The 17127-nt window shown below is 37.8% G+C and overlaps 1 protein-coding gene across 1 annotated transcript in view; it reads right to left on the minus strand.

Moving 5' to 3' along the window:
* The window catches only part of LOC149192354 (uncharacterized), a 257294-nt gene that overhangs the window by 187087 nt on the left and 53080 nt on the right, over positions 1–17127 (minus strand). The window contains exon 3 of the mRNA XM_089404560.1: positions 14321–14428. Within this exon, the coding sequence (XP_089260686.1) occupies positions 14321–14428 (108 nt within the window). The remainder of the gene's footprint in view (positions 1–14320; positions 14429–17127) is intronic.

The raw sequence follows: 17127 nt of genomic DNA on the forward strand, positions 1-17127 counted from the left end.
ATAGATCATCCCTTGATGAGGCAGAGGACGCCTTTGCAGAGTTTTCCACTAGCACTAGGCGATTTGCAGGCTATGATATGATTAGAGACAGGGGGGCTAGGAATCCCTATTCTTGGTGGGAAACTCATGGGGCAACATGCCCTCCTCTACAGCAGTTATCCATGAGGCTCCTCTCTCAAGTTACTTCATCCTCTTGTTGCGAGAGGAATTGGAGCACATGTGGGAATTTGTATAGTGTGAAAAAGAGAAAGCTTGAGCAATCCAGGGCAAAGACAAAGGTGTATGTGCACACCAACCTTCATTTTATTTACAAGCAAAGGGATGAGTGGTTGAAGGGAAAGACAAAGATGTTGGATGTGTTTCCTGATGATATGGATTTGGGCAACGTGTTGAGTTGGCATTGACCAACTTGGATCTTAATGAGCAAGCGCTAGAGCCTATCACTTTTGATGATGGTGATACTCTTGAGGGGTCATCCTCCACACCATCAGATGCAGAGATTAGATTGGATATAGATGAGGAGGATGCAAAGGAGAGCAGTGGTGACCATGACAGTGATGTTGATTTTGATGATGATGATTGATGAGCTACCTACTACCTTGTAGTTGTTTTGTATTTGCTATTTCTATTTGCCATTAGCATTGCTAGTCAGGAGTCCTCAAAACTCAATACCTATGTAAGGCATTTTGATTTTGATGAGTTAATGCGAAAACTGAAGTTTCTTGTCTTTCTCCTATTGGATCATTGATGAATCTGTCACGATTGTATTTGTAATATGTATGCATAATGTTACAACTTACAAATTTACAATGTAGAATCTAGATCTATGTCTAAATTTGTATTATGAATGAGAATTTGTGTAATATGAAATCATTGAAATATCTATTTAGTATTTTATATATATATATATATATATATATATATATATATATATATAGATATAACGTGTCCTACGTGTCTTTTTCCATGGGGTCTACATGACCCATGTCAGACACTTGAATTTGTGTGTCTCGCATGTCCCATGTCCCCGTGTCAGGTGACTTAGCTATTTTTATATCTCAATTTCTCCACATCTAGTTTTTCCTCATAAAGATAGGCCTTAGATCCCATTACCCCTCTTGTCAGCAGGGGTACATACATTGTTTAGAGCACCATTCATCACCATTGTAAGCCCAATGTCACAATTCAAAAGCCATGTAAAAACCTTGTGAGGCCTTGTATTAAGCATCCTAGAGTTGTTTCTTGTCAGTTTGAGTTTATATTTAGTTGTTTGGTAGCATTGTGCCCTGTCCCTTGAAAGCTTCACCTAAGCACTCTCATCCTTAATCAGATTGGATGGCTTTTGGTGGACTCTCTTGAGGACTTATTGCTTTATGGGAGCCTTCACTTTGAAGGTGTTGTCACTAGTGTACGAGCTAGTCCAACCCGCATCAAGGTGCACCCATGTCATTCCACATAGTTAGAGTCTTTTCAAGTATGTAGGTGACCTTGGCATTGGTGCAGTAATCCTCATGACAACTTTCACATCATAGAAATCCCATTTAACACTTCATGTTTGCCAAGGCAATTCATGGTTCCTAATGCAAAATGGTCTGAGTGGTCACAAAGGCAACTTGGTCCCAGAATATGCAGTTTAAGGAGAGAAATCTATGCCACGTCGAATTTTTCGAAATCAAAGATGGCAATGGCTAGCTATAGCTTGGTTAAACTTCTTGCTTGGTGGTCGTCTTTTTAGCTTGTTTAGGGACCCAAGTCAAGCTACAATCACGAGCCATATGTCCAATGTTATGACATTTGAAGCACTCCATCTTGCTCATGAATGAGAAATCATAACTTTTTCTTGCAAAGTTGCTTCTCGGGAGCTGATATAGACCATTATATTTGTCCTTGTGGTATGCCCTACAATCCTTTGCCATGTGTCCAAAATTTGTACAAGAATAGCAATAACCAAACAATATACTTTGGTACCTAGCAGATGGAGATTGCCTTGATGTAGTTCTAAAGTTATTATGTCTTGGGATTCTTTGAGCAAATTTATTACCTCTTGCATTTTTGGCACCATCTGCATATCTTCTTGGAGTAGGGTTTCTTCCAATGTCATCTTAACTCTTCTCCTTGCTTTTGTTGGAACTGGGGGCATCAATATTTCTTCCAAGCTTCTCCACATCCTTGTTGTTTGAAGTATTAGGGTTTGCATCATTTCTATTTGAGGGTTCACCTACATAACCAAGACCTGATTTATCAAGAGGAGATCTTTGATGACTTAGGATGTTATCTAGGGTTTGAGAGCTCTTTAGACTTTTGTTCAGATGATCAATTTCTTTCCTTAGGAGATCAATTTCTTATTTCATCATCTTGCATTCTTCAACCTTTTTTGCTAGATGGTTCTCCATTTCTTCCTTCATCCTTGTTGCTTCACATGATTGGGCCTTAAGTGAGGTGACATCTGATTTTAATTTGGAGATATCTTCATCCTTTTCTTCAAGTTGACATGTCATGGAATTTCTTTCCTTTTCTGCTTCATCGACTTGTCCTTCTAGGAGTGCCAAAGCTTCCATCACCTTTTCAGCTCCTTGTGCTTGTTTCTTTGCTTCTTCTAGTTGAGATTTAAGGGAGGAGACCTCTTCCTTGTATTGACCAATTTTTCCTTCAAGTTTGTTCAAGTCTTCATGTCTTTGTTCAAGATGGCTTGACAAAGTTTCTTCCCTTTTCTTTGCTTTATCTAATTGATTTGTCATGGATATGACTTCTTCATGATGCCTTTTCTTGTTTTGATGCAATTCCTCCTTTAGCTTGGTGAGCTCCTCATCTCTTTCTTGTACTTGAAGCTTGAAAATGTCAACTTCCTTCCTTGTCTTGTCAAGGTCATGGTCACCATCTTGTGCTTGCTTCTTGAGCTCCTCATTTTCCTTTTTCAAACTACTTATCTCTTCTAGGGCAGCTACAAGTTTTGCCTTGAAATCTTTTGTAAGGTCTTCTTTATTTTCTTCATCTTCTAGGTCTTCCTTGGCCTTGATGTCTTCACTCTTGTTTTCAGCTTCCTTTATGGATTCTGGATTTCCTTCTTGCTTTTCATCATTTTCTTGATTAGAGGTCATGGTCAATGCTCCTTTTGAGTGAAAATCTTGAAGTTTATTCCACATACCTTTTGTCGATGAACATTTTTCCACTTTGGCCTTTATAGGATCTTCTAGCCCACTCAAGATTTCTTTTATCGCTCTTGCATTGTATTCGTTGGATTCTTCTTCCATCGTGCTTTCAGTAATCACTGATTCCCAGACTTCAAAACCTTGAATCATCAAAAAAATCTTCATTCTTGCCTTCCATATATCAAAGTTTCCATTAAACAATGGAGCTTTCCCAATTTAATTATCCACTAGGGAGGTGACATATTCGACGAGTTTTAAAGCCTTCTTCCTTGCCTTTGCCATTTGTGTTCTAAGGATCAACCTTCAAGCTGTTAGGCTTTGAGTGAAGGCACTAGCTTTGATACCAATAGTTGGAAATATTGAGGGGGGGTGAATCAGTATTTCTTTTACAATAGTTATTTTACCAGTTTTTAGATCACTTATAACCAGAACACAAAATCAACAATATAGAATAAATGATTTTATTAATCAGAAATATCAAGGACTTCAATCCTCTACTTTACAATAAATCAAGTACAATTAATGTTTACGGCTCCAACCTGTACTTTGCCAAGCACCGACTTGGACTTCACGAGGCTCCAACCATATCTTCCCCAAGGCTCCAACCTTTAGGGCTCTAACCCTATCTTCCCCAAGGCTCCAACCTTGTGTTTATGAGGCACCAACCTCTAGGGCTCCAACCCTCTCACTGGTACAGGCTCCAACTTAATCTTCTTGAGGACTCCTATCCTCTAGGGCTCCAACCCACTGCTTTAGAACTTCAACATGAATTCAACGGTTCTTCAAGGCTCCTAATATCTTCTGCAACCAGCCCTGACAAAATCTTCACCTTCAACAATGCTCTCAATCGATCTCCAAAGCACTTAGCTCATCAATGACAACTTTATCTTCTCAGAAGTTGTCACCACAGTTCTTCATCTTTACCCAAACAATTTCTCCAAGGTCACATTATGAGGGCCTTCAACAAAGCATCATGATCTCCAAGGGGGCCTTCAGGATCAACTTCTACAAGTCTTCCAAATGTCTTCAAGAATCCCTCAAAGTGTCTTCACAACGGTTCCTCAACAAGGTTAGTAGGAGGTCTTCCAAAAGTCTGTTATATGCAGCCCATAGATGCTCATCTCCACTTTACTTTTGGTCTCAAGTCAAACCCAGAAATAGTGCTAGGTTTTCTGCTACAGGGTCTTCTACAATTTTGCTCCAAAAATGTCTTTCCAAGGAGACTTCAAGAATGTCTTTTGCAAGGCACTACAACGCTGCCCAAAAGTCCAAGAGATGGGCTCCAAACAGTACTTCAAAAGGTGCTCCAAATGATATCAATGGGTTGCTCCTCCAACTGAGGTATGCTACTCCAAAAATGTCTCAAAAAGTCTGCAATGAAATCAATGTAGGTCTGTAATGAGATCTCCACATAAATTTCTCCAAAAGACCTAGCTTCAATGAGCCTCATAAGTGATTATCACAGGTCCAATGTACTGAGCTAGTGATCACAGGTCTGAGGCTTAATACTTCACTGTTACTTCACAAATCCAAGCATCGAGCCCTAGAATTATTCCTCCATAAATCCGAGCTTATTGTTCATCAGATCCGAGGTTCTAACAACAAAAAACTGTCCTCTGTTCCGGACTGTAATATCACTGGTCCGAGCTCCAAGGTCATGTCACAGGTCCGAGATATGTGATTGTCCCCATCACAGGTCCGAGCCTCTACAATGTCCACATATCCGGTCTCCCACAGGTCTGAGGCTTGTAGCTGAGGCTCCAAAAAATCTGTAACAAGGCCTCCACAGATCCGAGTTAGGTTCGAGCTTATTTCTCAGAGGTCCAAGCCTTTCCAACAGTCAAGCCTTCAATAATTTGTAGTTGAGGTATAGAAAAGGATTGTTCTCTTAGTTCTGTAGTCCGCGCTGGAAGAATAACTGTCCACAGGTTTGACTGTCCTTAGATCCTCCACAAGTCTGAGGTAGTGATTGTACCTATCACAGGAGACAGTCTTAGTTTCTCCATAGGTGGCTGCCACAAATCCAAACCACTGTTCTTGTAGTCTGAGCTGGAAGAATAACCCAATACAAAACTTTGCCCAAACTTATTCTTCAATGTCCTTCTCGGCTTCGTTGCTGCGTTTATGCCTCCTCTCTAAATTCTTCACCGAGTTGGATAGTTGGAATGATGATTTCAGACTTGTATTTATACAAATTTTGCCCTTCAACAAAAAGACATGACCCTTGGAGGTGAGGCCGACTTGCACAAGTAGGCTCATGTCGGCCAACAGTCAAAAATTATTATGTTTCAACTTGAAAAATCATTTTCTCTCAATCTAAGAGGAGTTAGAAGGCGTGTAATAGCTCATTGGAAGGAGCTCAATGTCTTCTACGAGCCAATGCCAATTCCATCCTTAAATGAAGTCATTTTTCCATCAATAAAATTATATTTTGTAAATTGTCATCATTAGTATTTTATGTTTTGAACAATGTTAGGGCTCCTTCTTCATAGACTTAGGCCTTCAAGCTTATTAGTTTTAGGGCATCTTTCAACAAATCTAGGGCATCATGGCATTAGTTCTAGGGCTTGCATCAAGAATTTAGGGCTAGGGCTTTATGATGAACATTAAGCACCAATAATCTAGAGCTATCCATTGTTTAGATAGAGCTAGGGTTAGGGTAACATCACAAAAGGGTTATTCATCCATCACAAGGGTTAGGACATTTGCCATCTCCAACAATGCCATATTGACATCAATGACAACTTTGACCAACATATTGCACTTAAAAAATCAACACAATGGACCACGAGCAAAGGGAATCTTGGGCCAAATTATGGAAATTTGTCTAAGTCAACCTCCTAGTGGGTGAAGTAAAAATTATATTGTAATATTTTATGAATTAATTTATCAAGTCTCCAAAAAGTAGATAACTAGTAACTATTTTATTGAGGAAGAGTAAAACTGATCGTTAACTAGCCATTAGAAAAAATTTATGAAGGCTAGGCTCTCCTCATTTGCAAATTGTTGATGTTCATTTAAAACAAGTGCCATCACAAATAAAGAGTTTTTTTTCATTACAAACTCTTGCATAATTTTCTGTGCATTGACTGAGTGGGTTTTGCTATATTTCCTTTTCTTGCTATATGTATTGGGAATTATAATTCTAATTCTTATTGTTGACAAGTAAAATCATCCAAAGACTAACGTCCTTTGCCATTGAGGAACTACATAGCTAGGTGGAATAAAACAAGGGGAGAACCCCACCTTTTTTTTGCAGGTAGAATCAAGCCAAGGCTTTGGATTATTTCATGAGAAGGCTTCATTATTCTTCGTCATTTTGAATTATGCCGCACACAGAAGACAAAGGGTAGAGACGCCACTAAGAGAAAAGGTCACTCCTAAGGGCATTCGAAAATCTTCAACAAAATTATGAAAAAGTGGGGGCCATTCCGGAAGGACCAAACACATTCCCTTGATCAAAGCCATCTATAGCAACTTAGGAGAACGGAAACATCACACGCTAGAAAGAGGTGAGACTCTAAAGGCATAGGAATTATTGCACACAAAATTGTAAAATATCTCAATTTTTTTATTTTCTGCAGTTAGTTTAGGAAAATCGCTTGTTGAATTTTATTTTACATCCAGTTAGCAAGTTATAATCTTGAGAAAAAATGTCATAATTGTTAGATCTAATCAAGATCTGATACAAATCCCTATTACTCTATATTTTACACTTGTATCTAGCCATTTGTGTTGCAAATCTACAAGTTTATAAAGTTGTACTTAACTGGATTTGCAATTCATAGCCACTTACGACAAATTCTAAAAGCTTCCAAGTTATCATACCTAGAACTTAGCAAATAGCTCTAAATTATTTCAAAATTCATATGGCATCATTTACAACCATTTTTATTCAATTTACAACCAATATTAATAGCAAAAATCAAATCTGGAATTTCTTGGGTGCACAAACATATATTTATTTAACCCAGAATTCTAAAATTCAATTTCTAGTCAACTAGAAATTGAGTTTTCAAACACTTTTGGTGGAGGTGACGCTCTAAGAAGCCTATACATAAATCCTCTGACCATTCCGCTCCTTGACTAACCCTCTATGAGTCTTTTAACCCTATTTGGGTGGTTGTTGAATTAAATCAGGTTGTTGTCCATGCATTTTATGCAAACATTAAAGTCTGTCAAACAGGACAGCAAGTTGTTTTCAGCTCTCTCTCCTCTACCAGTCACTTAAATTGAAATACCTTTCCATATCTGGTTAGGATTTTAGAGTAGACCAAAATCCATGAATCATATGCTTTATGTTTATTGAGTTTTGGCTACTAAGATTTGTTGTTTAGAATTCTACAGCTTCAGTGACAAATTTTACAACTAGGAAGCAAGTACAAAGTAAACACCAACCCCCTTTTGACTCCACATAAGGCATTGATCTTGTAACAGAGTTGTTGGAGATTATTTACGGACCTTCGCAACATTGTTGATTTGATCAGTAACAGATTCAAAAGATGATCTTAGGTTTAAAATGATATGACAAAGATCATACCTCCAAATATAATCTTTTTCAAAACCATAGGTTCCAAAAAGACTTTGAACATCATCTGATGCTTTTGAGGTATTGAATAATAGAATGCAAACTCAAAGAGTAATGAAAAATGGAGTTTTTGATGTTTGAGACAAAAATGCAGTTCATCTACGCTAAGTATCTGCCTGGCATACTGTAAATAAAATAGCCTAGGGGTTATTAGGATAGGGAATCTGTAGTGTTTGACTTCTGATCCATAAACTATAATCACAGTGTAATCTCTGTATAGAATCCAATCCCAAAATTTTAGTTCCTTGGCTCAGTTGGAATATATTTATGCATTCCAAATGCATATGAGGAGAAAGTTAACCTGAATCTAAATATTTGAATGTTAAAAGGAGGAAAAGCTTGGTGAATTATGTTATCTTTTGTTGGAGTGTAAATCACATTGATGTTTGGGCTGTCATATCAAATTTTATATATATATAACTCTATCTCCATATCTGTTACATACTTTTTGTGGTCCGTTTTGGATGCTAGAGAAGGACATTTTGGAGAGGTATTTGTGACCTCCTTATCCCTTGATGTAATCAATGTTTGCCAATGAAGATTTAAGGTTGTTGTTCACTCTTATTTGATGGTTGTTGCTGATCATTTATATTCATTAATTGCATCATATGCTAGTTGGTTTTGAGCTGAAAATGATAGATCTCCCTAATGGGTTTATCAATAGTTCTTTGCATCAATGTGGTTGAATTAAGTAGTGCCATTTATTTGTAACATAACTTGCTGATTTATCCTTAGAATTACAAGCTCCTTCACCAAGTATTGCATTGACAGTTTGACTCCATTTGCCCCGAGGGCAATGCACTCAATCTTGATTGTCTTCTCATCATTTTATTCTAAAGAAGATCATTAAACACACATATCACTAATCAGATTTTCACAAACTGTGATCAGTGTTATCTAAAACTGGCGGAATTGGCTGGTCCAACTGGTTTGAATCCTAAATCAGTCTGCCAGTGGCACAAAACCAGAATAGGTCGGTTTAGTACCAGTGTTTTTTTCACCAAACTGGTTAGTTCCATGCAATGTGACCAGGGACATTCCAAATACAAATATCTTTGAAAAGCAACAATAATTTATGAATGGCGCAGCCTAAAATTCAAGCTTGCGTCCCTACTATTGCCATGCAATTAATGTTAATGTTAAGTTCTTAAAGTAAAAGATTTTCATCCTTTAACTTTACTTTTTAATATTACCATTAATTGTTTCAGAATGTTTGAAATTGATTCCCACTGCCAACCTCAATGGATTCATATGGAGAAAGTAGAATTTTAGATCCCACTCAAAATCCAATAGACTTAATAGTTTTTAGGATTTCGGAACTAGGGGGATTACAACGTTTCCACTGGATTGTGTCATGTACGAGGGTATGGAACTAGCATTTAATCAAGAGCACCAAGAGTTAGTGGCATTGATTGTTGAACTCGTCTATCATGACCCTAGTAAAAATGTACCCATCATTCAAACAAATCTTGACTTGACATATTAAGCTTTATCTATCTTATTTTAATACTTAGTGATATTAGATGAAGATCTCAATATATGCAATGATTTTGATGATCTATAGGTATTTGTTGTAGCATGAAGTTTTTTGGATGTTAGAGGTCATCTAGATCCTGTTTGTTGATGTATTTTTGGTTGAAAGATGAAACGCAAACGAGGTTATTTTGGTTATATGCAATGTTGCGAACATCGCGATTAAATCGCGACTTTTCCGTTGCACCGATTTAATCAGATCCCATCCCAAAAAATCGTGAAAGGTGGAAACAGCGAGTTTAAAAGTGTGATTTTGAGTTTTTTTTTTGTCATTTTTTTAGACAAAGGGCAAGATTGAGAGGTGGGGAGGAGAAGAAGTCATCTACAAGGGCAAGAGAGGAGAAAAGTGAAGGAATTTAGCATCCCAAGCAACAAAAATCCGAGTTTGGACCAAGTTTCTTCAGCAAAGCGTGGTTTCTAGGTATGGGCATCAAATTTGACCCTTTTTTTTGTTTTTTTTTTGTTTTTTCTTGTTTTTGCTTGGGTTTCTATAACCCATTTATTTTCAATATTTTTGAGTGGATTTGATTGTGGTTTTTTTTTTCATTTTTGTTACATATAGTGGAGAGCGTTCATTTTGGTCAAAAATGCAAAAACTTGATTGTTAGATTTATAAGTTTAATTTATGTTTGTGCCCTAGTTTTTTACATCATTTTTGCTTGGGTTTGAATGTGTATTTTTTCCATTATTGTTGCATTGATTTGAGGTTTTTTTGGTCAGAAATTCAATGTGTTGTATGTAAATCTTATTTTTATTTTTTTAACTTGCAATTCTTCTTGTGCCCTAGGTTTGACTTCAAACTTCATCTTACATTAAAACTCAAGAATTCGACAAAGTTACAAACAGGCCAAGTAAATTGCACCCGCTATGGGAATTTGGTGAACCTGATGGAGGGTTTGACAGATCAAACTTGACTTGCAAGTTATGTAGGCATCATATGATAGAGGGGTATACAGATTAAAGTATCACCTTACATAAATCCTTGGACATGACGTAGGGCCTTGCACAAATACAAATCCAAAAATCATCTGAAGAGCCCTCAGATCATTGGAAGAAATAGAGCAAACCAAATTGTCCAAGTCAGCACTAAATAGTCAACTAGCAAGGACTGGGAGTAGAGTGTCAGGATTGAGAGGTGAACATGAGAGTGGTACTGGTTCTACTTCAGCATCAGTATCTACAACCAACCCTGTAGCTACCTCATCATATTTTGTTCCTAGAACCACACCTAGTTCACAACCATCTATCTCTTCAATTATTAAAAAAGGAGAAAAAAGAAGTTGACAAGTTGTTGGGCAAGTTTCTTCTTTGGAGTGATATTCCTTTCAGCGTTGCAAGAAACAATCCATTTTTCCAGCCCACAACTGATACTATTGCAGTTGTTGGCCCAGGGTACAAAGTCTCTTCTTATGATGCCTTTAGAGGGCGCATTCTTCAAAATGAAAAGGTTGAATGCACCAAGAGATTGGAGGAGCCTGTAGCTGATACTATTGCAGTTGTTGGCCCAGGGTACAAAGTCCCTTCTTATGATGCCTTTAGAGGGCGCATTCTTCAAAATGAAAAGGTTGAATGCACCAAGAGATTGGAGGAGTTTAGGGCATCATGGGCACACACGTGATGCACTGTGATTTCAGATGGTTGGACTGATCAAAAAGGTAGAAGCCTTATAAACTTCTTGGTTAATTGTCCCAAGGGGACAATGTTTATGAAATCTATTGATGCATCTACACATATCAAAGAAGCACGGTTATTGTGTGATTTGTTGGATGTGTTCATTTTGGAGGTGGGTCAAGAACATGTTGTCCAAGTCATAACGAACAATGCTGCAAATTATGTTGTTGCTGGCAAGATGCTTATGGAGAGGCATCCTACCTTATTTTGGACACCTTGTGCTGCACACTACATTGATTTGATGTTGGAGGACATAGAAAAAATTCCTTTTGTCAAGGATATTGTTGACTCATCAAAAAGAATTACAAAATTTATATATAATCATGCATTTGTGCTTCATTTGATGAGAACATTCACCAACAACAAGGAGTTGGTGCGCCCTGCCATTACACGATTTGCCACCAGTTTCATATCTCTTCAATCCCTCTTGAATTCTATGTGGGATGTGAAGAGAATGTTTCTTTCAGATGAGTGGCGTGCTTTGGCATTTAGCCGCAAACCAGAGGGAGAGGCCATATGCAGATTAGTTTCATACCAAGAAAGCTTCTGGGCGGGAGTGCAAGAGGTGTGCAGCATTATTGAACCTTTGGTAAAGGTTCTTTGATTAGTTGATGGAGACAAGCCCGCAATGGGCTACTTGTATGAGGCCATGGATAGGGCCAAAGAATCCATTCGGACCTACTATGATGATAAGGGGGATGAGGGGTTTCAGAAACAACTCCTCCTATGGGAAGTGATTGATGAACGATGGAACAATACACTCCATCGTCCCATTCATGCTGCAAGGATCTACCTGAACCCCGCATTTGCTTACTCTTGTGGTTTCTTATTTGATGTTGAAGTCATAGATGGATTCTTCACTTGTGTTCAAAGGATGGTGCCATCTCCAGCAGAATGTGCAGAAATCTCCAAAGAAATGGAGATATACATGATGGCAGGTGGCACATTTAGCTTTGACATGGTTGTGTCTGATAGGAAAACTAAAATGACAGGTATGTTTTACTTTGTTTCAAATTTCATGGTTTCTTCAAGTTCATAACTTCATACTTTGCTTCAACTTTCAAATTTCATTTTTTTCTTATGTTTATCTTATTTGTAATTTTGTTGTAGATGCATGGTGGAGAAACTATGGTGGCGAGTACCCAATCTGCAAAGGCTTGCCATTTGAGTGCTCAGCCAAACATGTAGCTCCTCAGGATGCAAGCGCAACTGGAGTGTATTTGAAAAATACACACCAAGAAGTGCAACAAGTTAAAACTTAGAATATTCCAAATTTCCAATTAATTTTTTGAATTCATTAAATAATATTTTTTTTATAATTCCTTTTTTATTATTTATAGTTTATTAATTTATGACCCTTGTACAGGTTGGAGTCCCAGTGACTTAATGACATGGTCTACGTCTACTACAATCTTCGATTGCAGGTGAGGCAACTTGAGAGGACACCTGATGTGAAGGTCATCTCATTGGATGGGATTGACACCACTGCTGCATGGAGTGTTGAGACCAAGAGGCCTCTCATGGAGTCGGTCGCTGATTGGTTAGAGCAGGAGGTAGTGGAAGGGATAGAGGAGGAGGAGGAGGAGCAGGAGCAACAAGAGAAGGAGGTGACACCACCTATCCAGGCTACCCCTATCACCAGTAGAGCACGTGGTCTACCTCCTGTAACTCCTAGTTCTTCAGCTTCTAGAGCACAACAGAGTCCACTGCCAACTCCACCGCCATCTACATCTAGAGGGAAAGCTATTGCATTTTCTCGCAAGAGGGGCAGAGGAAATCAGTAGTATTAGTTATTTGGTTCATTTCATTGTATATGACATTATGACTCATGATATGAGATACATTATTATATTTTTTGTTGATATTTTGAGGCTGAGTTGGGACTCAAGACTTACTATTTAGGACATGATTCACTGTTATGTGTGATGTAGCACTAGAAATGATATTACACATCTTATATATTAGTTCTTTTATCATATTTATGTGTCAATGCATTTATTTTATGTTGTAGATGCTTTAGATATTAAAAAAATTGAAAAAAAATGAATATTTTTGTATTTGCCGATTTTTTCCCGATTTTTCCCCTCGCCAATTTAATCCCGATCGCGATGTTCGCAACATTGGTTATATGCACACCCTTACATGCTATATAAATGAGAAATTTTGCATATTTGTGTATAAATGGTTTGGAATCATATGGATGCACATGAAAATATATGTTTTTCTTTACAATTTGAAAATTTTATTTACTTTTTGGTCGATTGGTTTTTTGGTCCCTTTTCTGGTCCCTGGTTCTGACCGGTTCCTAATTCGGGGGGTTCACCAATTTGGTCAACAATCCAATTGATAACATTGTTAGTGATTTGATATTAGGGAATCCCCCCTTATGTTGGAGGCAAGCCAACATAGAGTGAATCCCTTCAGGGGGATCTGCCTGGTACAAATATTCAGTGGTAGTAGCATTCACCGATCTCCAAGGTCTGTGAACCACATTGAAAAAAAAAAAGAAAAATAGGTCGTATTTTGATCCACATGGCATGCCAACTATACCAGATTCTTCACATGAAACATCCATTCAAGAGGTACTCAGCATAAAATGGGCTACAGTGGATGAAGAAATGAAATGGATTGTGTGCCTCTACATGGTCTGGGGATAGAAGGTTGCCATTTGGTTGGTATCCTTCACTTGGTTGTTGGGACATCAGGGTTCACCCTCTAAGGCCAGGCTTTCTAACTCTAGCTTTACTGATGTACATTGTCTGCACCATGGGATCACTAAGATTGTCTAGCATATTTTTTGAAGTGTGCATGTGCCAGGAGTCAGGACCTGTTGCAACGTCATTTGGACACCTCTTGCAGTCATATCCTATAAAGATACTTTGTGGAAGGATGTGCTGCTAGGAGATTGTGATGCACTAGCTTCATCTCACTTCCAGGGAGTTTGGCATTACATTCAAATAGTTTGTTTATACTCCACCGGGAGGTTGGGATGTGATGCAGTTTTTAATGGTACTCAATTTTCATTAAATGCTTTCCTTGGGTATTGTATGCTTATCTTCAAGCCCAAATTAAAGCTGAGAGAGGTATCCATAGAAAAGATGCTAAGTTTAATCATTCTCAAGCTCAATCTCTCCTAAGGACCTTCTTGCGTGCTTTAGATAGATGTCAGGCACTCTGTAATTTTTATTGTTAATATAAGTTGCATTTTTCAGAGAAAAAATAAATAAATATATAGTAATCTGAATCTGAATAAACTTTACTAAACCATGTTAATTCTTAATTCAAGGGGCTCAAGATATGGATAAACATTTGCCAATTTAACTCCTCTTCCAGTTGCTGAAAGCCAAAAACATAAACAGAAAAAATGATAATAAAATACCAGTGGCCTCTGCAAAGCTTGTATCACCATCCACTGATGCCAAACCAGACTCCAAATGTGGTGGAAGGACAGTTGGTTCTATTCGTTGATCTACTGGCAATCGTAATCCTGAAAACCACATAAGAAAAATGTTAATACAAAAAAAAAAACAAAAAAAAATCATTGAATTAACCTCAAATCTAGCTAGAGTCAGCATTTGCATCTTATAACAATATATCAAAGCCCACAGGAGTGTAGTCTAGCAGCAAGGTGATCCAGCGTGTATTAACACGGAGACCCAGGTTCAAAACCCCCCAAGTGGGTATGGATAAGGCGAGTTGCAAGCTGAATGACTTTGACCGCATAGATATGCCCATCATAGTGCAGCAGCTAAGCCAAAGAGATTCTATAAGACATATTTATCAAAAAAACATAAAGATATCCAAACCCAATTTTTAGATCCAAAACATGAATGTTGAACATGATAAGTTTTAGGGACTATTATTCGCAGGTGGGCTAATTTTCCATGTTTTTTCCAAAAAACAACATTTGTCAATTTCTGCTTTTTTTAAAAATGATTCGCCCAAATTTTAAGTAAAAGATTATTTTATCTTCAAAATCGCTAAAATTTTATAGAGTATAAAATTATTAGAAATTTCAATATTTTTACAAAAATATTGCCAAACATATTACAGTTTGCAAATTAGGGACTAGTTAGATTCAGCAAGGTTTTTAAATTGAAGATAAATTTCCATCCTTCAAATTTTCCCGGACACTGAAACTAATAAACTGAATGTATAAGAGAGAAATGCTAAAGAGATATATATAGCCAATTGAACTAGGATATCTGAATCTCATATATCGTACAACATACTATTTTCTTGATCCCTCTCAAGATGTCAAGTAAACTAATCAAAAGGGAAGTATTGTTGGGACTCAGCTTTTATATAAACATTTCAGTTACAGTAATCAGATATAACAAAACTTGCAATAATGAATCCTGTCTTTACTAAAGACAATAACAGATGTAAACTAGGGCGTTTTTTTCTCAATTCAAGCTGGCAGATAGGAATGTGCCTAAAAATCCACTTACAAGGATGCTACAGAAGACGTAAGTGGAAGCAGAAGTAAATTTGAAATCCAACCCAAGTAAGCTAAGAGACCTATCCAAAAGGAAAAAAGGTCAAATCTAGAAGAGTAGTCCAAAACTTCTGTGTACCATACTATGGATATTGCCTCCTTGAATTCATCTCTTCCATCATTTGGATAATGGAATGTTGCATTGGAAGTAAGCTTTTTCATCCCATAGCCCTGTTGCATATTTTAATAAAATTCAAATTCAATTCAAGGATATCTCTCTCTCTCTCTCTCTCTCTCTCTCTCTCACACACACACACACACACAGTTCTATTGCTCTTTCAGGGTAACTACCATTAGAGACCACATTCCTTTGAGTGCGATGTTGCTGCTTGGATGAGCTCTCCTGCTCATTTCCTCTGATTCAGAGCTGTTATTCCCATTCCTCTCTCTCTCTCTCTCTCTCTCTCTCTCTCTCTCACACACACACAGTTCTATTGCTCTTTCAGGGTAGCTACCATTAGAGACCACATTCCTTTGAGTGCGATGTTGCTGCTTGGATGAGCTCTCCTGCTCATTTCCTCTGATTCAGAGCTGTTATTCCCATTCCTCCATCTGATATATATGGTGATATGTGCTTCATAAGCTTCTTCAGATGACTCTGCCATTGTATATCAGCTCCTATGCCTTGCACCTCAGATTTAAAATGCACTGGCCGATGGTACTTCATGCTTGATCTTTATGGTAATGTCCCAAATGGGAATTCGAACAGTAGATACCAGTGGCTAAGGAAATCAATTCAGAAAGATGAATTTCCTAATATGTTGTGCAAGGGCCAAGATTAAATTTGGCTGAGGCCAAAATCATCTAGTTGCAGGGGTCGAGCTCTTAAATCACTGAGGCCGAGTTGCTTAAATTAGCAGGGTTTGCCAAGCTTTATTTATGGAGACAATTGGGCAGATTTAATAAAGAAGACAGGGCCATAAGTTATTGAAATTATTGAGGCCCAACCCTACAGTTCGTGAGGGCCAAATCCAAGGGTTATCATGGAGTGAAAATCAAACATTCATTGAAGCCGAATTTATTGTTCTTGCAGTGGCCAAGTTAATCTCTACTGGAGCCAAATTTTCCTAAGTGCTGAAAGCCAAATTCATGGATTTAATTGGGCCAAACGCATCAAGTTATCAACTTTTGCAAGCTGAAAACCTTAACTAGTGAGGGCGAAATTTGTTGCAATTACCAAGGAACGAGTTTGCAATTTGTTAAAGTTGATTTCATGGGATATGACTGGGTTTAGTGACATATTTGTTTGGGGCTGAATTTCCAGTTCCTTTAGCAAATCGAGCTAAGCAAGAACCGAAATTATCAGAGTGCAGGAGTGACAAATTTACCTGCTGCGAGTTATCTATCCCGGGAGCAGTACAATAGAGGCAAAGTCAGTAATTGTGGGGACAAGTTCCATCATTGAGGGTCGAGTTAAACATTCAAGGAGGCAGAAATCAATATCTTTCTCAGAGGCTGAATTATCAGACAGTTATAGGCCGAATTTTCTTGACACACATGGGTGATTTGTTGCCAGGTCAACTTGCAGTAAGGAAGGAGGTCATATTTCCAGGTTCTATCTCAAAGATTCATGTAATATTCCTCTGAAGAATCTCATTTAATAAACTAGTGTCGAAGTTACAACATTTCATTTTTTGGGTTGCATAATTCATTTAAATTGTCAGTGTTTTCTATTATGTGAGATTCCG

Source organism: Pinus tabuliformis, chromosome 2_2 (genome assembly GCF_031772625.1).
Source record: "Pinus tabuliformis cultivar Carrire ecotype Pingquan chromosome 2_2, CPIR1, whole genome shotgun sequence".
NCBI lineage: Eukaryota > Viridiplantae > Streptophyta > Pinopsida > Pinales > Pinaceae > Pinus > Pinus tabuliformis.